Source organism: Prorops nasuta, unplaced genomic scaffold, assembly GCF_024137725.1.
Source record: "Prorops nasuta isolate Cenicafe-Biocafe unplaced genomic scaffold, Cenicafe_Pnas_1.2 PNAS00005, whole genome shotgun sequence".
Lineage (NCBI taxonomy): Eukaryota > Metazoa > Arthropoda > Insecta > Hymenoptera > Bethylidae > Prorops > Prorops nasuta.
The window spans coordinates 3,427,878-3,452,798 of record NW_027116802.1 but is presented as its reverse complement, the minus strand read 5'-3'; the positions used below and the strand labels follow the sequence as shown (position 1 = coordinate 3,452,798).

Here is a 24,921-nt window from a genome sequence, read left to right as displayed (position 1 = left end):
CCGTGCGTAACTTGAAATTTATTATTGCTTTGGCGTAGTAATTTTATTAGAATATCTAATTAGAAAAATCTGTTTCTAATGCATTCTAAAACTTTATCACAATTGTTATAGAATTTCATCTTACAAAAGCTGTGAAACAATTATATTTGAAATTCAACCGAGGTTAAGCAAAATGGAAAATGTTTATTACTGCGGGTGAGATAGTTTTGATGAGAATCTGCTGAATTGATGGTATTGTATAGGATAGAAATGAGAAAAAGGTGTAAGTGTGCAAATTGAGCGAAAAGTATAGTTGCTGTTTTGACTAGTTGGCGTCGGAAGTGACGCGCGTCGCTTCGTTACGTTTACATTCTGTTCTGGACGTCGCGTTGATTGCAGGGAGCCATTACCCTCGTCCGCGCTAAAGCATCGTGCCATATTCCCACACGCGCCCTAAAACTAACAACATTCTTGTAGTTTTAAGTGAAATATTATGAGAGTGAAGACCGAAATGGACGACGACGAAAAGGGGTAAGTGCAATATGGAAGTTTTAACCGGCCAACTGGCTCCTTTTCCATAAAAACCTTTCACCGCGTTTCTGAGCCATTTGGTTTATTGCGTGCGATCCTCGTTCGTGTATCGTACTTTATTTTCTTTCATTATCACCTTCCGCTCCGAAATTGCTCAGCTCTTTTCTAAATATTGCTAATTTCCTCGTGCACAACGGAGATTAGTGCGGAACTAGAGGAATTTTGGTAAAGGCGTTGCTATGATTTTTTAATGTACCAAATTTAAAGGCTGGTTTCCTAAGTAGAGAATAAATATGACGCCGGCTCCGGGCAGCATTCTCGTGTAACTCGCCGGCATCGTTGACCGTTTTCCATTCTGCACCTTTATTAGTTACTTGTGTTTGCCTACGAATTTTAGTTCTTATAAAATTGTTGTATTTCGGTAAAAATATTAGGTTTAGATTTTTTATTTACTTTCTACTTCTGTATGGAGAAATTAAATATAAATGCATACATTTTTATCTAATTTTTCCATTCTTAATTCCCAAGGAACTGCATTTTAACATAGCTGTATATTTAAAATACATAGGTATTTGCACTTTAATTGCTAAAATTCATTTCTTCCTTCTTTTTTAAATAAGAATTCTTTTTAATAAAACTTTCACTTGAATGTTTTACTGAACTAGTTTATTTTTTATAAATAAATACTGTTTATATTTCATTTGTGCTATAAAATAAAAAAATTTGCTTTTTTTAGTAAATTGTTTGTTGGTGGCTTGTCTTGGGAAACTACACAGGAGAATCTGCAACGTTACTTTGGCCGCTATGGCGAAGTTATTGACTGTGTTGTTATGAAAAACAGTGAATCTGGACGAAGCCGTGGGTTTGGATTTGTCACATTTAGTGATCCAGCTAATGTAACTGTGGTTCTGCAAAATGGGCCACATCAGCTGGATGGACGTACGGTAAGTATTTTTTAAATAGATAGAGGACATTTCTGTTACAGCTAAATTTTTTAATAAATAATACTCTGATTTAGATTGATCCAAAACCATGTAACCCAAGAACTCTGCAAAAACCAAAACGCAGTGGTGGCTTCCCAAAAGTGTTTCTTGGTGGCCTTCCAAGTAATGTTACAGAGACAGATTTACGGTCATTTTTTACACGCTTTGGTAAAGTGATGGAGGTGGTTATTATGTATGACCAAGAAAAGAAAAAATCTAGAGGTTAGTACCTTTTTATTAATTAATAATATAATCAAATAGTTAGAATTTTTGATAAATGTTGCACATTAGATTGGATTGAAGATGTCAAATATTAAAAACTATTTAAAAAACACACACAATGAAATTAATTTTTCTCCTATTGCTAATGGGTACATCAAAAATTCTGACTTGAATGCAGCACACTTCCAACCATATAAATTAACTATGCCAATTTAAAAAGATAATACCAAATTACCTATATTTAGTTTTATTAGTGCTTATACTGTGGAGAACTTTCCAAATTTTTTAGAGGTTAAGATGGTTTTTAGGATTATTTTATAAATTTTATGTCCTTTCCCTTTAAACCTTTGGCCCTTTTAGCCTCCTTTTTTATTATGCAAATAATAGTTTTCATTAACTGTACTTCCATTTTATTATTTAAATTAATTAGATATCACACATTGGTCAAAGCAGTCTATAAATTCTTCATTTTAAACTATTTTAATATCAAATTGTATTATAAGAGCATAAGTAATTATTACAATTTTGGCTAAGTATACTAAGTATAACTTAAGTCTTTAAATTTATCCTATAAGTTATATTTAAATAGCTTAAGTAAAAGTTTACTCTTAATATAAGGTCATCTATAAATTTCTATTTAAATTTATTAGTAGCCAATCCTTCCCTTAAATTATAGAATTTTCTGCAGTATATAAACATAATAACATTTATACATTATATGCACTAGTAATTATTAATTGAAAGTTTTTCTACAAAAATATCATTTTGCAAATAATCAATATAATTAAGCTTTTCATTTTGGTATAGAAATAACATGTATGTATTTATACTTGAGATAATATTGGTGGCTGCATTCAAGAAGGCTGAACTAATATTTCGTTTGTACATGATTCACTGTTATCAAGTACCTATTATTCAATATTAGCATTAATATCTAAATTTAATTTTAAATTAATTTATATTCATTAATGGTGTTCTGTTTTCTTGATTAAAAAACAACAGTTTTTGGCAATATAATGCTGGATATGAAACTTCTTTTAATCAGCCATCATAACACACAGTTAGATAAAATTATTTATTTTATTAAGAAATACGATTTGTAATATGTTCAGAGAATTTCTTCTCTTATTGTTTTAAAACAATTCTTTGTTATTGATGTACTAGTACTTAAATATTGACAAAAATCAACCAAATTTTTTGATGTCTTGTCTCACATTTGGACAATAGGATTCGGCTTTCTCAGCTTCGAGGATGAAGATGCAGTAGACCGCTGTGTTGCAGAACATTTCGTCAATCTTAATGGAAAACAGGTATAGCAACCATGCTCCGCAGTACATTTCTGAAAATTGGAAGGGTGATAGCTTTAAGAGTAATGTACATTGGATGGAACATAATTTATTCATAAATCTATTTTTAATCAGTATTTTATTTTGATACAATACATTATAAAGAAACACATCTAATCATCTAATCGCTATTTTGTTATAAATATATGGCACGAGAATTTACCAACATGCCTAATTGTTATCATTTTTTTAATTACTCTGATAATTATTTAAGAAAAGGGCAAGAAGTCTCCATAGTGTAATAGCATAGATATATATTATACTTATTTATTCATAAGAACTTGAAGCGTGATATCGTATCTTAGTACTATTCTACAAATAATTTTAAGGAGAATCTAAAAGTTTAGGAAATCCATTAATTTTTGTGCGAGACTTCTTGTTTTGTTATTTCTTGTAGGTTGAAATTAAAAGAGCAGAACCACGGGATTCATCAAGCAAAATGAACGATAGCCATCAAGGTCAATGGGGACCACCTCAGCAAGGTGGGCCGCCAATGGGAATGGCAGGAAATATGGGACCAATGGGTGGTCCTAATGGACAAATGGGTGGACCTATGATGGGTGGGCCTATGGGTCCTCCTGGCAACATGATCCAACAGTATCAGGGATGGGGTACCAGCCCGCAAACCGGTGGGTATGCTGGTTACAGTACCCAATACAATGCTCAAGGCTGGGGAGCACCACCAGGGCCACCTCAGCAGCAAACGATTCCACCACCACCGCCACATCAATGGGGTAGCAGCTATAACGTGCAACCCGCTGCAGCAACGCAAGGCTATGGAAGCTATGGTGAGTTCTCAAAATTATGCTTGATTGATTTTTTTCAGTCTTAAGATAGTGCTATTGATTTCTATGAAAAACGATCTATTGAATAAACCCAGATTGTTATCACTTGGTTATAGCGTTGATCGAAGGAAACGAAAAATTACAATAATATTATATGAAACTTATATAATTTTGTTTTTTGTTTATATATTTTAAAAAATATTACATTTTTCTCTCATAGTGATTGTCACTATTATAATTATCAATCTTCACATCAAAGATTTAGAAACAGATCTAAAATCATACAGTTCTTAGTATAAATGATGTTGCTAATTTGTAAAGCTACTGGTATTCCTTTTGTGGTTTCAATGAAAAGTGTTTGTTAGATAATATAAGATTTTTTACACATATTTACAACAGAAACATCATTTACATTATTTTATGTAAACATATGATAAGATCATAGTTGTAATATTTAACATAATTTTAAACCTACCCTTTCCCTTCCATCCTGCTTGAAGAGGTTAGTTTAAGAATAACGACCATAATTAGAAAATTATGAAATAGGAGTAAAAAAAGAGAGCATTGCTCATAAATCTTTTTTTTTTTTAATGCCCCCTGGAGATTTATGCGGAAAGAAAATACAATAGGACGATACAAAAATAATCTCAATAAGTTACGTCAGCTCAAATTTGCATAAATTCTAATTACCCGTGTTTTTCGTAATATCTTTTTACATTCCAAACTATTGCTTTTCGTTTCTTCTCTTTTAATGAATGAATGAAAGTATAGTATGTGTTTGGATTGACGTAACATGAGATTCAACTATTTCTATTTTTTGAGAAAATAAAACCTCGTAGTCCTATCTGTAAAGTTTGTGCTTGATTCTCTAAAAACTCATAGGTAGCTGTCAATTAAACGAATTTTTCAATTAAAATTTAAAATACGCATTTAATCTGCTATTTTGACGCTTAAATTTGATTATCTGCTTCACTGTGGTATAATTATAATACAATGACGTTGCATTGTATCTTACAGATAAATAAGGAAATGCTTTCTGATCATCTGCATAATTTTGTTGTGCCAATATAATTTGAAACTGAATCCTTTTTGTTTTGCTAAAAAAATAATCTCTACTTTCAAAAATATAATTTTTAGATTAATCACTAAAATTATCAAGTATATTATTCTGTTCAATTTTTCTTTCGTAGATTTTAATGTTGTCTCCTCTTATATCATTTAAATAGGAACCAAGCATGAACCCAGATGACGTTTCAGAGGTATAGGATTCATTTGATTTAAGGTGATCCCAAATACGAAGAAATAAAATTTCGTTGTTTCCTGAAAGGGCGGAAAAAAAGTATCGTTGAAAAAATGACTTCGACAGTATCATCGATTTATTATTACGAATTAGATGGTATAGCGTGATGCCACGTTTTCCGTCTTGAGCTATTATAGTCGTCGATGGTACACTAATGTTGATGGTTCATTTACGTCACGATTATCTGTACAGTTTTGTAAAGGAAGAGCAAAGAGTTATGATGAAAAATGCCTGTAGTTGGGATAACCTTATAATCTGAGAGGCAGAAAAATTAAGAAAGAAATGAGAAAGTGGTAGGAAGGTGAGGTGTAACGGTGGTCGGTGACACGTGTTTTGTGTGGTTAATGATCGCAGGTGGGCCGGCGGCGGCCGCTTCAGGGGGCTACGGGCCCACGGCGGGTACTGGTGGGGCTGCGGGGGGCGGGCCCGGGGGTTCCTGGAATTCCTGGAACATGCCACAGAATGGGCCCCCTCCTGGAACCCAGCCCCCACCCCAGCCCCCTCAGCCCAACTCCTCGCAGCCCAACTCCAACTCGAACCCCTCTGGTCCGCAGGGTGAGTCTTCAAGCTCAGTCAAACAAACTCTTTCCTCTTTCCACCCTTCGGCATCAGACGCGATCCTTCAATCTTCTCCTTGGTGCAAATTAAAATGCATTTTTTTTTTTAAGATAACATAATCCACTTTAGACCAGTCTGAGGCTGGATTTATGCCATACGGCATTGAACCAGTACGGCACGGCACGATACATTAGCTGAAGGAGCGTAAACGTATCTTCCATACTCCTTCAACCAACCTGTCGTGCCGTGTCGTGCTGGTCAGGTGCCGTATAGTATAAGTCGAGCTTAAAAGCATATCTTTTTGTCTCGTTTTCTCAACTAAATGGAAACCTTTTATTAGTTTGATGATTTTTTTTACCCTTATCATTGCATTTCAAATATTATCGCGAGCTTATTAAATTCATCCTACATTTTATATACTTTATGTTTTAAAGTGAAACTATTTTTATATTGCAATAGTTGATAATTTATTTTATTTTTCTATTATTCACATGCATATTTTGATACATGTACATATATGCAGAGCTAAAGACTGAGAAAGTGATTATGCTGTAAAATTTTAATATTATTGAATGTTATTGATATTGTCAAGTCGTTATTCCCAAAGACCAATTACATAAAAATGTTTTAATCCGTTTTAGTAATTAATAAACATTTTTCCATCTTTTTAAGCTAACTTTAGCGTGTAGAATTTCAAGAGCATGTTTCCTGCAAGAGTGAATTTTATTACAAATGTTTTTAGGAATTTAGCAAAATTAAATCTAGATTTGAAAGTTGTATTTACTAGAAGTACCTAATTAAATAGACGTGTCTGTTGTTTCCACTAAGATTTATAAGAGTTTTAAGTTTAGTATGAAAAAATGAGATGATTAAACGCTTGTTACAATAATCCGCTTGATCTTTTTTTATATTTCTGGTTGAAGTTTACACAAAAAGACGAACATATTACATTTCAAAAACATACACCACCACTGCTTACTGGTTAAGAATATACTATTTCACCATTTGTCTATAGTATTTTCTTTCTATGCTAATTGTTAAAAAAAAAAAAAGGAAGAAAAAAAAAAGAATCAGATAAGCCCTCAACGCATTTTGTCAATATTAATGCATTTAAAATGTATCATAAAATTATTAGCTATAAATTTCTTTATATATTATGTAAGTGATATACACGAGTTCAGAAGAAAAAATAAAACGTAGCGTAGGATAGTCAATTCCTATATTTCCCCTTCACTCTTTCCGGATTGCCTATTAAAACACACTTGCTGATGAGTTAATGTCTGATTTAAGTATTTTCCATTAAAAAATATCTCTCTTTTCAGTTTCTTTACAAACATTATGATAATATCACATTATAACGTAACTAAAAAGGGAGGACATTAATTCGTCGTTTATACCCTAAAAATATGAGTACATTTTTTCTTGCTTGTTGTGTGTTAAACATTTATGTATACTACATGTTTTTATTAAATCATATAGTTTAATTGTGTAAGAAAATGTATCTTTCCATGTTACTATTGATTAAACATCGGTTTTTACATACATCGTGCAAAATGGAGAGAAGTCTACTATTTTATATGACTTGTTATATTTTCTTACACAATCATTTTCTTATAATTATTAAATATGGTAGTTTGATATTTTATTTTTACTTGTTCACATAATAAAACAATAGTCTGCTATAATATTTATCTAACGGTTGAAATAAATATATTGGGTATATGTAAAGTCTGAAGAAATTTATGTTTGGCTATTAACCAAGAAGGAAAAGAGAAAAAACTAATTGCAGATTTAAATGAAGAATTCAAGCGCAATTTGTTTGTTATTATTGATTATTAAATGAATTTTGCAAATGAGAAAGTAGCGATTTTAGTACGAACTATGATCTAATTGCAGATATTAAAATACAGGATTGAATCCGCGTATCTAGTTTTAAATTGGTATGATTGAAAATAATGTTGGTATGAATGGATGTTGCAGGTGACATGTATTCGAGGCCGACTACGGGCTCAGGTGCACCTGGGTCCAGCAGCAGTTCTGCTAAGACTCCGGAGTACAGTGGGTATTCTGGATATGGTAGTTATGCGGATACGAGTTACCAGCAGCGTTCGTATCAAGGAGGAGAAAGCAACCAAGGTGGGTATGCCGCCAGCGCTCCTAAACCTGGCCAGCAAGGTTTTGATTTCAAAGAATGGCCTACCTCATGACCATTTTAATTGATCCGTGATGGAGAAATGCGCTAAATAGCCTGGCCTTGCTCGTGGGTTGTTTTTTAATTCGTCTTTGAGGAAATCGCATCGTATATTATTTTGATTAAATTTATATTCGGGCATTCCTTGCTCGATATACAATTAGTAATATCGTGGAAAGAGAATTTCTTTGCATGTTTTGGCTATTGCACTTTAATAATATTTTTAATGGAATGCTTCATGTAAGTATGTAATTAAATGTTAATCCAATCGAGCATTTTTAAATATAAGAATTATTGTAGCGCGAGGAATGCCTGTTTTTTTAAGTTATACATGCGAGCGGTCGTATCAGTAAAGTTAATCAATGAATCATAATCTATTTACATATCTTATGTGGCATATTCAACACGTTTGCTGAAATATTTTTGATTCCAAGATGTTCCACTAAGGACACTGTAGGAAAGACTGATTGTTTTGATCGCTCGCAAAATCGGTCAATCATGTTTCGTATTTAACGTATAATTATTAATTAATGAGAATATTTTACAATACACAAACCCATGGTGCAAGTGAATTTTGTATGGCACTCGGTAGGAAGGGAGAAAGCAAATTGTAGAAGTATTATAAGATTCAGTTGTGTGAAATGCAAAACGTGAAAATAGTAAAATTGAGTGTAAAGAGAAACTGCTAATTACTGTTATCGCGGTAGACAATATTGTCTTGTTAGGGTGAATGAGAAAATTCTTCTCGTCAATAGATTGCACAAGTTTTGATACTTATTCACCTTCTACCGTTGGTAAAGGTTTTAGCTAAACAAAATGGATAAGATTAAAATAAAGAAGTATAATTTATACGGTATGGTCTCTGATAAAAGATCAGCGAGTGACTAGCACGTTCGAACTCACCCATCCCTCCATGATCTCGTATATTTATTAAATAACTGTTATTGAGAGAACGATAACAAATAATTAAGTAAGGTACAGGCTGACATACCTATGATTAAATTACATAGATAGTGGAAAATATATAGGTCATTTTAATGATGTATGTATAATTACAAATTTTGACAGCAGGGTGCAAATTTTTCGGGCATCCGTTTTTACTTTCATATCATATCACTAGTAGTATCTTATAAATATGTTTCAGTTCCTTCTTCTTCTTCTTCTTCTTCTTCTTCCTTCAGCTTATTTTCTTTTAATGTTCCCCCTATATTCTACTTAGAGCTCGTCTGTTCAGTCATCAGCTTCCAAAATTTAATTAAGGGTATAAAGACTATTATTAAAGCGTGGGAAGCGAGACGGCAGAAAATTTCAAACGATACTGAATTTTTATAAATTGTAATATAAGAACTTCTCGGTTGTCGGACTGGTTTCTGTGCGACCATAATTATACACCAGATGAACACTGGTTTATTTTTTACCTCGGATTTATAATAGTTATTATTAATTAGGCTTGCTTAAGAAAACAATTATTATTATTGTTACTATTATTATTAACATTACACTATTGTTACTATTACTACAAAACTATTGCTACTACTCTATTTCTATTCTATTACTATCAGAACACTGCTACTATTATTGCTATCATCACCACCGCTGCTGCTGCAATTACTATTATTACTGTCTATAATATAATTACAATAATTGTATGATCCTTATAAGCGTTTAAATTTTAGACAACTAGATTGAGATCATAATATCGAAGATGGAGGGTGGGTTTATATAATTATAATTGTATTGTATGATTATCTCGATGGGGGACATCGATCTGAAAAGTCTACCTGATTAAATATATGACTTAATTATATTTACTCTGTAGGATTTACCATAGATCTAAACAACAAATATTTGAGAACAATGCTCTTCAATGTTCAAGTTTATTACCGAGCGAGTCGCGTTTATCTCCCATTGTTTTTTAAAATATTTATCACTCTTACAATGTCACGCTAAAGCAGTTTCACTTTTACTATTTAATATATTTATCAGAACAGAGAGTAGATTTTTTGTAGCAATCAATATATATTGACTCATTCAAATGTGTTTTTTTCTTTTGTTTTCTTCATTGTGTATCTTTGTGAAATAAAAATTAATACGTTTTACATCGTATTAACAAAGTATATATTTTTTTTTATTACGTGCATCGACAATCATATCATCTTATAAGATTCGGAAGGTATTCTTTTTTTAAAGTGCATGTTCTGATATTAATATCTCGATCGTATACATAATTTTCATTATAATTTTCAAATAACAATCGGAAACGCGACTCGTAAAACGTTTTGGGATCAACATAACACATTTATTAACAAAATAATTAACGACGAATGTTAGTAGGAGCTCAATCAAATAATCCTTATTATGCTAATTTTTTATAACTGTGAAACGAGGTACACACGTAACAGACACGGTTACGTACACTTACCCCAACAGAGAGCACACACATACACACTGAAACACAAACAATACGCGCGTATAATGAGAAAACAGATTCACAAAATAAGGTAAGAAAAATTAAGCAGTGTTTAGCTTACTGATCATTCAGCTAAGTAGTAACGTGATAAGTAGATAAAAATTAATAATTTTTGTGATTTTTAACGCAAAGCGGGAGCAGCGTTTAAAGGATAAATATATAAACTAAATATTTTCTCTGTACAGAGAGATTTTTAAAGCCGATCTTATTTTTCAAGTAAAAATGATACGATAACAAATAGAAAATTGATGGAGCCATTAGATTATAACTACTATACGTTTATGATTCTTATTATTACTGATTTTATTCTTACCTCTATGGTACTTTCTATTATTTGTCGATTTGTTGTAAAATTTGAAGTTCAGTGATATTTGAATAGATATGAAAAGAATAAAGTATATAATTGTACCAAGTTTATGTTATAGGCGCATAGAAAGTTGTTTAGCACATTGATCGGTATGACTAAGAGAAATTAATTTATTTTATTAACGAGTCTCAGCGGGAAGACGATACTATGAATTATGCTAAGAAATGGTGTAAATTTGACGTTTGCCTTGCTACAACACAATTGTATATACATCATTTAACTTGAGAGGAAATGATATAATAAATTAGGAAAAAGCGGGAAAGGAGTCAGAAAACCGAAACTAAATGGTGAAACTACTTGGATAATTAAAGATTACCAATTGTATCAGATAATATATTTATATCTAATGGGATATTATTAGTATTTTAAATACATAAACAATTCGTCTGATTAATGTAATAGATATTAAATAGGGAAAAGACTTTGATTCTAGCTGTTGTTAATATTTACCCAGTTCACTGATCGTGTGGACTATGGCTAATCTCAGGGTTGACACTCCTTGCTTTATTCCTTTTCTTAACTCGTTTTATTCCAATAGTTCACTACGTTACGCTAGCTGTACCATCGCATTTGTTTAATGTTAAATTTCTAATGTTTACACGAAGTCTAGTAGACCGAGTATCCAAAACCAAAAAGAAAACTGTTTTTTCTAATACATTTTTTTATATATTTATAATTTCTCTTGGACTAAGAATTAACGAAATGATGATAGTCACGACTCAAATTGTTATATGTTTTTACGATGAATTATAAATAAATTCACTTTATTTATTAAATCGTTTTGTAGAATATTTCCTCATATTTGTAATGGTTTAACTTTTTATTTTAAAATGTTTTGCAAAATACTCCTGATTTTGGCTTTCTCCCTGTTCGTAATCCATCGTCACGTTTCATATATTGTTATTTTTTTCGACCTGTGCATTCTTTAGTAAGTGATTATTTAGAAATTTAATACAAAAATAATTATACAACACAATGTAGGCTATCATAAAATGAATAATAAAAGTAAAGATAAATGCCGAATTTTATTAATTTTATCCTTTCGTTATTAATTTTGCATAATTGTACATGTTTATTTATAATGTTTGTTAGTTTTAAACGTGTCTGTAATATTTTATTCATTTTACTGAAGACTGTTTAAATAATTTTACATTACGCGTAACATATTTATTGCCCCCATTATAATTTTAACTGATTATAGAAATTTTGTTGGTTGGATAAGTATTACTATGACAGCAGTCATCGGTTCTTTTAAAAATTAGTGTACATTTACAAATGACAGTGTGATATTGATAATATACACATATTGCATTTTTACTATTTCTTAAAGAGAGATACATAAGAGCATTTTCCCATTTGTCCTCGATAGTTAATTGTTCGTAAGTCGTGTTCATAAGTATTTCATCGTAATTACTTTAATCGTTAGATAGAAAAAGAGACTGGGCATTTTTCTTCCACTTTTAAATCAAAAGTTGTACGTAAGGAAAAAGCCAGATTAGCTTCGAATAAGGATAACCATAAAGAAAAGACTATCCGCAATAATTAGAATTTCATATGGAATATTTTTGATATAACAAAGGTACTAATATTTTTATTTGATCGTTTCTTTTTTTTCTTCCTTTATTATAAAGTGCAACGAGAAAGGCAACGGTCTTTTGAATTTTCACTGCCAGGGCCTGCTCTTAGATCACTTTTCTTTCGATAACTCTTTATTATATTATAACGAAATGATTTGAATCACAATTGTAAATAAATAATTTAACAAAGGAAAGGTCATTTTATACATATATATATATATATATATATATTAAATGTACAATTAGTTTCGCGCATGAATTTGTTTAAGGAACAAAAAATTAAACTGCTTTCCGGATTACGGTAAATCTAAGTTTTTACAGAATAAGTACAAAGCTAAATTAAATGAGAGATAATTTAATAATGTTTTCTTGATATTTAAGATCATCAAAGAAAGAAAGAAAGAATGAGAAAGGGAGAGATTATTATTATTATGTCCTAAACTGTTCGTATATTAAATTTATTGCCAATGTCACATAAAGCATAAGGTGTGTAAGTAAATGAAAATTGTGTATAATTTTAAAAACTCGAACGTTGCGTAATATAAGATGCAAGATGTGTTGAAGCACGAGATATTCTAAATTATGTTTACATAGGAGTCGTTAAGGAATTAAAATATAATTACAAAGTAATTATCGATACGAGTCTGATAAAGCAGAGTAATTATGATCTTAAAGATATATAGTAAAAACAAAAATAGGAATTAAACAAGTGAGTTTATATAAGAGAAAATCTAAACTATGCTTATGTTAGTACCCTGTGCTAAGTGTTTAACGAATAATGTTATACAGAAGAAAAATAACTGACTAGTTGAAAAGCTTAAGTGAAATATACATGCCACGTGATACTGATAGAAATCGACGAATGTGGCCGAAATTACACAAGCACTCATTGATACGACCTTCTGGGTGATTTGGGAGGATGGGGGAGGGGGGGGGGGGTGTCAGCTTCCAGTTTGATTGTTCATGTTGAATAAAGTGCTCAGTCCTTCGGACTTTTCGTTATAATTTACATTAGTAGGGATATAAATACACAACAAGGTGGAGATCTTGAGAGTCTAATCGTAATCGGAAGTTGACGCTTTATCCACGTTACTTATCTCATTACACAAACAACATGTTAATACAACAACACATTAGGGACACGCATGTTATGAAATTTGAACAAATACAGATTAAGAGCAAAACAAGAAAATAAGAGTGGGGTTAGTGTGGAAGTACATAGGAATTCTCAATTAAATGGAGAGGGCATTATGAAATTCGAAGTAAATGTCGATGGCGAATTAATGCGAGAAATTAATAGTTTAGTAGGGGTGAGAGAGGAATATATTGGGAATACACGTGCAAATCGAGAAGAGCGAAAATCTTAGTCGGATGAAAGAGATGAGAGGCTTAAATTGGTATTCAAGAGCCGTTTCAATGTTTCTTTGACGTGAGATATTGACGCATTGGCTGTTATCCCTGATTTGGCTGAAACAACGACCGAGAGGTCTCTTAGCGAATGAAAATTTCTAAACAATGTACATTATAGGGGACAGATTAATTCGCTACCCTGCACGTTTAAATGAGAATCAATCGATCTACTTTACCATATTTTAGTGAGAGGTCTAAGGTAATAAACATAAAGTCGATATTGATAATAAACGGTAATAATTGAAATTATTAACTGTAATGACATGACCTGTATACTTGTAACTTTTAGCTTTGTATTGGTAAGATCGTGCCCCCCTACGAGCTAACTGAAATAGATTTTAGTGAAAACGATTTAAACGAAAGAAAAAAGAATGGAGTCGATAGATTTATTGAGAATAATTAAACAAACCGCAGTTTGTCATCCATCGCGTGACGCTGGTCCCGTAGAAGCCCAGCGTCATGGGATTCCGATGATCTTTACACTCATAATGCTTTCTGTTCGTCTTACTCCCAGTGCCCAAAGAATTGTCCATCGTCTTTCATTGTACAAAACTAGGGTATTCGACTGCTGAATTTCCGATCAATGCGACGCGTAAATCCAAAATCAGTCTTGTAATCCACTTTGATTTTTTTATGGCGCATAAAGCGAAACAAAACAATTGACAGTCGGATAACTTAGGTTTGAGATACGTGTTCCAGGCCAAGAGCGCATTGTCTCCGTATTTTCGATAAATTTATGGTTAAATAAAAAAAAATGAAAAAAAAAACAAGGTTGAAAAACAGGATAGAGTAAGAAGGATTAAAAGAACGAAGGATTTAGGAGTTATATTAACAAAATCATGAGTATAATGAGTAATGAAAATCGCAGGAAAAAAAAATATAACGAAAAGAATTTGTCGCGATGACCTTACTATGCGCGTTACTAATAATAATAATGATTAACAATAGTATTTAATGATTAATAATAATAATAATAATAATAACAATAATAAAAAGGATAATTACTGAACGATTATGACGATGATTATACGCACGAGATGTTGAGAAAATGCTATTTACATGTTGAAGTCCTATCATGTATCTGTCTATTCATTATGATATATATATATATGTATGTATGTACGTATGTATGTACACGCGCTCGTATATCTGTCCGTGTAAGTGTATACCTTTAAAAAATATATATCGAATCACACGTTAAATGGTATTTTTTGAAAGGTATGTAGTTTACAATTACAGTCGTCCGTGCACGCGTATGCTCGGGTACACGCATACGTGTATATGTATACAGTACACAGACACACATCACTTGATTTTCAGCGGAAGTGGGAACACTGCGAGAGAGCGTAAGTGTTATTCGGGTAAAAGCATCGTGGGCTCGGGTTTTTAAGCAGGGCTTTCTTTGAGTGCGAAAGAATATCATTGCCAGTACTGTGCAGGCGAAGGCCTTTTTTCTATCGAAGATTCCGCTCACGAGCGACTTTGTCCAGAAAATTATTATTCACATAATTATGAAGAGAAATTTCGAGGAGAAGGCGAGGATAGGTAACGCGAGGCGCGAGTAAAGAGCAAGTGGTATAAAGTGGATGAAAGTATTCTCGCAACTTTATAATAAATATTAAAGATCCACTTTGAATGGTAATCGCTGTTTGGTGATTACCAGCGGTATATCGTCATTTGGATGCTTCTAGTATATTATCATCAACGGTTCTGTTACTGCTACACATCCAATGTGGACTACTTGTATATTAGACGATAGGTTAGACGTACTTGGAAGCTCGTTCTATCGCGTGTGCTAGATTAGGAGTCTGATGATGACACAGTATGAAAGTATAACTTCCTCGGACACGCGTCCATTATCAAAGTCTACTTTTAACGTGTGCGCAATCGTCGTTGCTGAGCTTCTTCTCGTGCGCTGGAAGAACAAGTGACACACGTGCGGTCGCATTACGCGAGACGGTTGATTCGTGGCCGACAAAATCCATGGATATATCACTTCTCTGACGAGTGAACAAGCTCGAGGAAACAATGCAGACCAAATGTTAAATCGTTAGTAGTGAAATAGAACGTTCGTCAATTGATACGCACGATCTTCTCGACTCATTCCATGTTCGTAATTATCGTTACGGCGAGCGCCAATCGTTAGACTTCTCTTCTCCGTGCTCGTTAAAATAAATCGTGGTTGAGATGCGTCAAGAGGAACGTATGCGTGTGTACGCGTATCATCGGCCTGTGGCTCGCAATCGAGGTATACGAGAAAATGGGCGGACGAATGTATTCCGTGAGGCAAACAAGAATTTGTGCATGGAATGAGTTTGGGAATGAATTGTTTAATTAAAGAGAGAGATAAATAAATAAATGAATAAGTAAAAAAGCGCGGAGCGATGCGTTTGTCCAAATACCAATAATACGGGATGCTTGTTAGCGATTTTTGCTCCTCTATACAAAGGCTTTTGCCGCAGGACTGCTTTTCGATAAACCTTTCTTACAGAGACCTAGGCTATTTTAGATTTAACACGAGACGGATTATATAAGCAACGCAGTAACGACCTCGACTATTACAGTAGAGTTTCTCGAAAATACTATACCTCAGCAAAGCATCGGTCGGACCGCGGACGGGTAGAGCACGTATTTTCTGCGTAATTTCTCCTTCGTTCCTGGGGTTCCTACGTCATTCTTTCTCGCGATAAACTTGCGAATTCTTCTTATAAATATATATATATATATATATATATATATATATATATTTATTATATCTTAATACGCGGTAATGAACTATCGTGCGACGGCGCATCGATCCTATTTTTGTTGGAGCTATGCTAATTGTAATTACACGATTCGAGTCGAGATTAACGAGTAAGATTAAAGTGTCGCGAAGAGCATCGCATTCAGCATCATAGTATATAGGTAGAGCTATACCTACCGTAAAGCGATCATTTTCTATATATCGTATGGCTGTGAGCTGCGGCACCTCGCGCACTAAATTCACGCAAATCAAACAGAGAATTGCAGGAACTTACTATTAGAGAAGCAGATTAAGAAGTCAAATACACTAAAGAAAGTACGAAAATATCGTGAATATTTATCAGGTTCGAACATAATTTTGATGAAAAATTATCGTAGTAAGGATAATAGGATATTAAAAGCTTTTGGTAAAATGTAAAATTAATAAGTCTTTAAGTCACACCGAGCCCGAGAGAGTTTTTCAATTAACGTGCTAGTTAGTGCATAATTATCTCTAGAGATATTTATGGAGAGATTGGGGGGTACAGTATATTAGAGCCGCAGCAACATCGCAATGGGGCTTCGAGGAGAAGGAACGAGACAGATGTTTAATTAAGTACGCGCGAGAAAAGAACCATAAACAGAGCCTTAAAAACGCTATTTTACTCTTTATCTAGGATCTAAAGTTTAATATTAGATTACGCATCCAGAGGACGCATGGGTAACAGAACTTATTAGATCATTATTACGGTTAATTAATTAAGGGACTACGACTAATAAATGATTGACGATTTATGCGAATAAACGTCTATCCCGAGTATGTGTGAATATGAATGCTGCTCGATTTTATTAATTCGAGTTCGATGATAGCTTGCTGCCGCGTTTATGGCAGGATGATTAAATAATATTTCCAAGTACGCGGTCATTGATACACCTCGAAACGTAATGCGACACGCACGAGATAGAACGTGACCATGCCTTTAATCAAGTGCATCTCTGGGAGAAAATGGGAAAATAAAAAAATATACGCCTTTTCCATTGGTTAATCCTGCTACTCTTGCTAGAAGAACATAGTACACCTTTATTTATTAGCAAACGTGCCCACTAAGTGTGATTACTATTCTTGCGGATTTGTATACACATATACACACACGCACGCACACAGGATAACAGACACATCCACACACAAACTAATAGCGTAATTGTATATGTATATCACTATCGTGATTACTATTTAATGTTCGACGTGAGTTCAACATACATTATTGTATGTTCGTACATGAGAAGAAACAATAAACTGTACACTAATTATACAATTAGTATAATACCGATTTCAGGGTCGATGGTGGTTGGAACGAATTTTTCAATAGAACTTTTCGTACGTTCTTAATCATTAATTTAATTATATAGCTTTCCTCTTTTTATATAAATAGGTACTTTATACACTTCCATCAACTGTGCTCAATATCAAAGTTTTAGTGCGTAATTTTAACTAGAATAAATTTCAAGTCACTTTGCTCATTCCAGTCGTTTTGCTATTCTTAACAAAAAAAAAAAAAAAAATTAGAAAAAAGAATAAATGAATACAGATAATGGTCCTGACGAGACTGATACTTCATAGAGTATATATGTAATTCTCTAATTAAATTTGGTAGAGGTAAAACTTAAGTTACAAGACGAAGGAGAGACAGCATCGTTGCCTTGGGTTGCTTCTCAAGCTCTCATATTCGTTATTTCATATTTTTATTTTTCTTGAAATACGTCCAACGACCACTGCCCCTCTCCTAGGGAAAACCTCCGGAATGTCCCTTTCAACAGTTGCTCTTTGGTATAGTTTAGGTAGGTAGACGATAAAATCGAGTCACCTCGCCGGAGACCCTGCCTGATATTCTATATCACTCCTGCTTACCTTCCCCCTTGATATACGCTTGCTCGATTTGGAAATATTGCAAAAGCACTTAAGCCTAGGATAAAACGAAATGGAGACTATTAAAAATAACAAAAGGTGTCAAAATACTGCTACGAATTATCACGAAACTATTATCATTAACCCTTACGACTCAAATCATTTAACGAGCAAACTTGTGCTATTGTTGTTATTATTTCATAATTGTATTTTATTAAGTAATTAATTGATCTTTATCAATCGCGAGTAATGACTTTAATATTTTCTGAAGGTACGAATAAATTTTTGTTGAACTTAACATTTTTTCGAGGCTACAAAGTATTGAACTCCTATATGAATCTAGCTTAAGTTTATAAAAAAGGCGAAGCTTAGCGTTAATACAAATGTCCGCATGTGTGTAAGTGAAATCAGGGAGAATAAGAATAATTGGCTAAGGGACGGGTAGAGAAAGAGAGAGAAAGAGAGAGCGAGTGAGAAAGGTGAATGTAAGGCAATGAGTGTAAGAGAGAGTTTGTAAAACAGTGAAAACCAGTAAGTGCATTGTACCATTGTAATTATACAATAATTTTACATTTAAATATATACGATTTTTGACCAATGAACTAATTGAAGGATTAACGTTCGGATAGATGTTGCAAAGCACCGGAAGTTATCTTCGTTGAAATTAAATTAATAAGAATTCACGTGCCTGCTTTGACTCTTTACCGTATACATTAATTAAATACTTTAAAAACTCCCAAGCTTTTTGAATGTGTCTTTAAAAAATCGCGTACGGCACTCGGAGTGTCGTTGCTGTGTCCAGCTGAGAGATGAAGTATGACTGTGAGAGAGTGAAATGTGATCGAGAGAGAGAGAGAGAGAGAGATTATTTTCTAGAAACCACCTTAGATAAATTGACTAATTATTGACTATAACGGATAAGTTGTGTACAAATGTATATTATAAATTAACAATTATATCCAAGTACCTTCGTGCAGAAAAAAAATTAAAATTAGCTTGACTCGTTTTTACTTAAATAAACATAACGTTATCTAGTTGGCTCCGGTGGATCGGGATTGATTGTCCACGGACGGGGCTGGTAGGTTCAAGAATTAAGGTATTCATTATTATCTGTTTAATTAATTAACGCGTAAATTGACGTAAGATCGCTAATAGTAAAGTACTAAAGTAGCAAGGAAATAATATTTTTAAACAACAATGCCAATTATTGTGTTCCGGCTAGAATCATAATTGTTCCATAATTTTTAAGTAAAGAGAAGGCGTATTTAAGTCGTTGATTAGTATTGCAATTAATGTTCTTTTTTTATGATCGATAATGGAACTAGTAAACGCGAAGTAATCAGCTAAAATTTGAGATATCTTCTACGTGTGTGTGTGTGTGTGTGTTACGTGCGAGAGAAATTCGGAATATTGTGTGTATATGGGTTTGTTGATTTACTGCTTGTGAACGCATAATTGCGAATATCTTCCTAAAGCGTGAGATTAACTTAGTAATTTTGCCAACCCGTCTAATTCCCGATAAAATTATCGTAACTCGTAAATGAGGCCGCTGCATTTCCAGCAACGGAATAGCAATAATGACCAAAGGAACATACAATTGTATTTTTACAATAAAATATTATTTGGAGTTCTCTATTTTTAGCAAGGCAAAGAGATACAATCGAGTGCTAAGCTCGCGATTGGGCAGGGTGTAATTTATTGGCTAATATATGAATAATTGAAATGAATGAGACCGGAAGCAAATATTTACGTGTTGAAGCTAAGCGAACTGTGTGGATAAAAGATGGCTTAAGAGGGACGCGCGATGAAGAAAAACTCGATTCCACGCTTCGACACATAAACACGCGTGGACGCGCGCGCGCGCACACACACACATACACACAATCCTAGTGATAAAGAGCTATAATTTTTACGAGGTACCGGCGAGACACCGCGCCAAACCACGTGTAAAGATTGCCAAATCTCATTGATAAGTAAAGAAACAAGACACAAAGTAAATTACATATAGTGCATAGGGAAGTATTCGCATAACAATGCTAGTTAAACCATTAGTGCTTATTACGACAATGTGATGATAAGTGCCGTCGCAATATTTCCAAATCAAATCGCAAATCCTCGAGTTTTGCCAGATGAGAACAGATTTATCACAGTAGTGGACTATATAACATTTTGTTAATTCCAATTTTACAATCCTATTTAACGCGATAAATTATTTTGATCATATTTAAGAGAGCAAGATGAAGAAGTGACGTGCCAAAGAATGGAAGAGGCATGTTAAATAAAGAACAATTAGCTGAGTGTGAATTGACGTTCGTTATCTAATTTTAGCAATGTAACGCTTTAACGATAAACACACTTGGTTACAAGAATTACAATTAATCAGATGAATTAAGATAACCACACGAAGTTAGTAATACGAGTGAAATGGACTTGCCATTAGTGCTTGATCATGAGGCGCTAATTGGAGAAATGTCAAAACACTGGCGCGTAGTTTATTTATAATAAAAAGATCGCGGATAGCGAAGGGTGAGTGGTAACCATTGAAAAACTGTGAATTTATCATTGGGAAGTGTGGTTGATTCTTTTTAATTAGGTACACGATAACTACGTAAAACTTTCTTTTGTTTTAAGCCAACAATTTATCCCAAAAACAATTCCTATCTCTACACTCTCATCTTTTACTCAACGATGTATGGAAAACTAGTAGTACCACTACTGTTATAATTGCAACTAATATAACTACTACTACTCTATTATTATACTATTATATCGATATTATTCATTGGAGACAAAATGACATATGCATACACGACACGTAAACATATATATATATATATTAATATACTTAACGGTGTTTCTAGTGGATTAATTGATTACTTGATACTTAAGATATACATATATATATTATATATTATTAATATTAATATTAATAATAATGATTATAATGATATATAAATATAAAAAAATATATAATGATGATAAGTTGACATGCTGATAATTATTATAACGACGTAATTATATTATAGAGAAAAAATGGATCATTATTCGTATAATATACTGGTATAGATTATGAGAATGATTAAATAGAAAATAACATCAATGAAGAATATTGCATCTTATCTATTGAATCCATACACATTTTCCTACACTTGGAGTTCTTTAACGTTGAATAATACCGTTTACGAGAAAACCCTTGCTTTTTACCGATTCGACTAAAGTTTAACGAGTTGATTATTGTTTCAGTATTAATAAATCATTGAGCCTCACCTATAATTTTCCTAATCAGTTAAGAGTTAAAACAGCACAAATTTAAGCTTAGGCTATTACTGACCAAGTTTCGACTGATATCACAATTTTTTTTCGCTAGCATAAGTATATATCTATAGCTTGGCTTACAGAGATTTTATTTAGTAATGTAAGTAAGCGCAGAGCCGCATTATCATACCCTATCCTGTAGGATATGCTTTTCCAAGCATCTTATTATATTTCTTTGCTGAAACAACTTCAGTCTGGCAAAAACAGTTTCTGAAGTTTTAGTAATGCTATATCCTTTTTTTCCTGCAGATATTCCTCTCATACCCAAAATGAAAAACACGGAAATCGGAAGTCCTTCTTTCATCCCTAATGGTGACGCTCCTGGTCCCCAACGATTTTCCTTAACTCAACACTCTACCTATCATCCTTATAGGCGCTAAGTAATGGTAAAATCAAGATCTCAGGATTTGTATATAATGATTAATCGCTAACGGAGAAGGGTAGCTATATCAAAATTATAAAAATCGAAAGTCTTTTTGTGCAAGAGGAAATCTTTAGATTTTCTACTACTTCATCCTTTCTATAGACTCTAAGAGATTAGAATAAGAGCAGAGCATTTGGATTTGTATATATAAATATCTGTCATTCGGAGGGGAAACAACAAATATATGGGTTCAGAATACGGTTTTGCGTTAGGAATGCTATGAACAGATTTTTCACATTGTAAATAAAGATTTATAAATTGAACGGATAGAAATAGCGGGGAGATAGCCCTTAGGAATTTCGGAAAATAAAGAAACGATCAATCGTGTAGTATTATCGGGATTGCTTTTATTCATGGTTAATAAGGACATAGAACGAATTATTTATTCCATATGATTCTATTAAGCTTAATCATAGAATGTTAATAGCGTACTGTATCGAAGAAAAAAAAAAGTAATAAAGACACGAAATACTAGTAAAAATTAAGATTAAGTCAGCTACTCTGATAGGTATGCGATTTCATTGACATAAAACCCCATTGGATTTTTATTATTTAATTTTTAAACGTTAAGTTTATACTCTTTAGTGTGCGCTATTTTTTAATATATTATACAAATACACTGTCAGTAATGTTGAATTAAACGATAATAAGGGAAATCTTGGCTCCATCTATATGGCATAATTCAATACTGTTAATGTAATTAGTAAATAGATGAACATTATGTTAGATTACATATAATTTAATAGAAATTTAATCGTAAGACATTCGTAGAATACTTAATTTTACGTAACAATTAATTATACGGTATCATGTATTTTTAGATTTCTCTAAAAGGAAACGTTCTTAGCTCAGATGAATCAAAATTGTCCTAACATTTGAAATTCCTGCAGACCCCCTACCCGACCCTCAGCCCTACATTTGTCCTTTGTACTCTCTTAAGATGTAATCTTTTCTAATATCTAGGTCGATAAAATTAGCTCGAAAAATACACTCGTAAATAACTCATACACGTTACTTTCCCTATTATCATCGGCAGACAAAAATAAACTATATTAATTATATTTACACAATCTCGCATTATAATCAGTTTTATTCATTCTGTGCAAATGTTACTATTCTTCTAGTATTTTTCTCTTCTATTTCCATGAGGAGCAATTTTTTTTATTTTTTTTTATTGCAACCAGTTATACTCGCACTTAATTTTCAATCTCAAAATGAAAAACTAGATCGGTTTTATAACAATGATCTATTTTCTTTTAATCGAAATCAACAATAAACTTTGATATTTACGATCAAATTAATCCATCGGAAATACTCGAATTTTGGATTACCGACTTCTCTCATCTCTCATCGTTTTTTTCATTTGCACTTGTACACAAAGATTATCAAAGAGACAAGGCATTGTTAATGAAAAATAGAAATATTTCTCAATCGATACACGAATTTTTGCTTTCGCGATTTAACTTGGTGGTTAATAGAGACAAATTTTTAATCGGCCAGGAGCGAGCTCCGCATGAACCGCGTGCCTCATAAATCCTTCTCATTTCCTGGCACACAGTACTACGTTCTTTTATGCGATTCTAACAGGCACCGGATACGGATCAAGCGTTCCTGCTGCACCAGGAACCAATGACAACTACAGCCCTGGCGGACCTCAAAAAGCTTATATTGGCTCCAACTCCAACAATTATCATCCTTACCGCCGCTAAAAGATAAGATGATATCTCTTCTGCATTGATTGAAAACAACAACTTGAACAATCCTTTCTACGCCAGAAAACTAGCGCTAAATACGTCGTCGTAAGAAGCGCTTACTTAATCCAGGGTTATACTATAGGAGACCAAGTACCGAGAAATGACATTGACTTGGTCATCTTTTATAAATGAAGTACTGCAAGTTCGACTTCCCTGCATGGATACCTTCTCTACTTTGAGATCTACATTGTATATTTGTTTTTGCTAAATTAAAGAGTAGATAGACCAAGGAATAGAAATTATAAGTAGTCTTACCAGTGAAAAGTATTCTACACCTAACAATAAGTCGTTAAATCATTTTTATATGTTAAACAATTGCTTAATTTGCTTGTCTTTCATAAAATCACTATTGTTTAAACACTTGATTTTATTTATATATGTTTGTGTCCGTTTCGATGTATACAGTGCACATATGAGTTTAATTTAACAAGGGTACGAAGCGCACGAGCCAGGAGCCTGATAGTTTCGTGAGAAAAACGCAAGTGTATTTACCAGTTTGTAATATTAGCTGAACGCGACAGGAGGGGAGCAAATAAATACTTTACAAACTAATCTCCATATATTTCTTTGTTCGAATATTCATGACATGCTTTTACGTTTGATCAACCTCTTGTTTGTTATGATTAATGCATGGGTTATCGTCATTCCTTTATAGAATTAATTTCTTTAATAAATGTTTAGAAAAAAAGTCAACGCATATGACTAATAAATATCGAGAACGAGCAAATGTCGAATATTACGTAAAAGTCAAGAATACGGGCAGATGAGTCTCATTCAAATTAGGTCACTTCGGTAAGTTAACACGTTGAATGGCACACAACGGTCACACGTATTCGAGAGAATATATTTGAATATATAGTATTGTGCTCGTAACAAAGGGTGACCGTAGAGTGTGTGAAATTCTAGTATTACTCCAACTGGCTGTTGTTTTGTCAATTTTATTTTATTCTATATCATTGTATCTGCAACTTTGGTTGTTTAGATACAGCGTTGAGCAGGATATTGCCAAAAATTAATTATTTATTAAATAAATGATCACATTTTAATATATTATATTATTTTATTTCTTTTAATATTCA

At 32.9% G+C, this 24,921-nt stretch overlaps 1 protein-coding gene across 2 annotated transcripts; it reads left to right on the top strand.

The window, feature by feature from the left end:
- The first annotated feature begins 363 nt into the window (after positions 1-363).
- On the top strand, positions 364-24,842 carry Hrb27C (Heterogeneous nuclear ribonucleoprotein at 27C). 2 transcript variants are annotated; one of them, XM_066727923.1, is made up of 8 exons: positions 364-510; positions 1,247-1,454; positions 1,529-1,715; positions 2,943-3,025; positions 3,459-3,849; positions 5,501-5,701; positions 7,685-7,840; positions 23,676-24,842. In XM_066727923.1, the coding sequence occupies exons 1-8, from the start codon at positions 473-475 to the stop codon at positions 23,795-23,797; spliced, it is 1,386 nt and encodes a 461-aa protein (XP_066584020.1). In that variant the 5' UTR covers positions 364-472; the 3' UTR covers positions 23,798-24,842. The 2 variants fall into 2 exon arrangements, with proteins under 2 accessions (XP_066584020.1, XP_066584021.1); XM_066727924.1 differs by lacking the exon at positions 5,501-5,701 and having other exon boundaries at positions 23,676-24,836.
- The last annotated feature ends 79 nt before the right edge of the window (positions 24,843-24,921 follow it).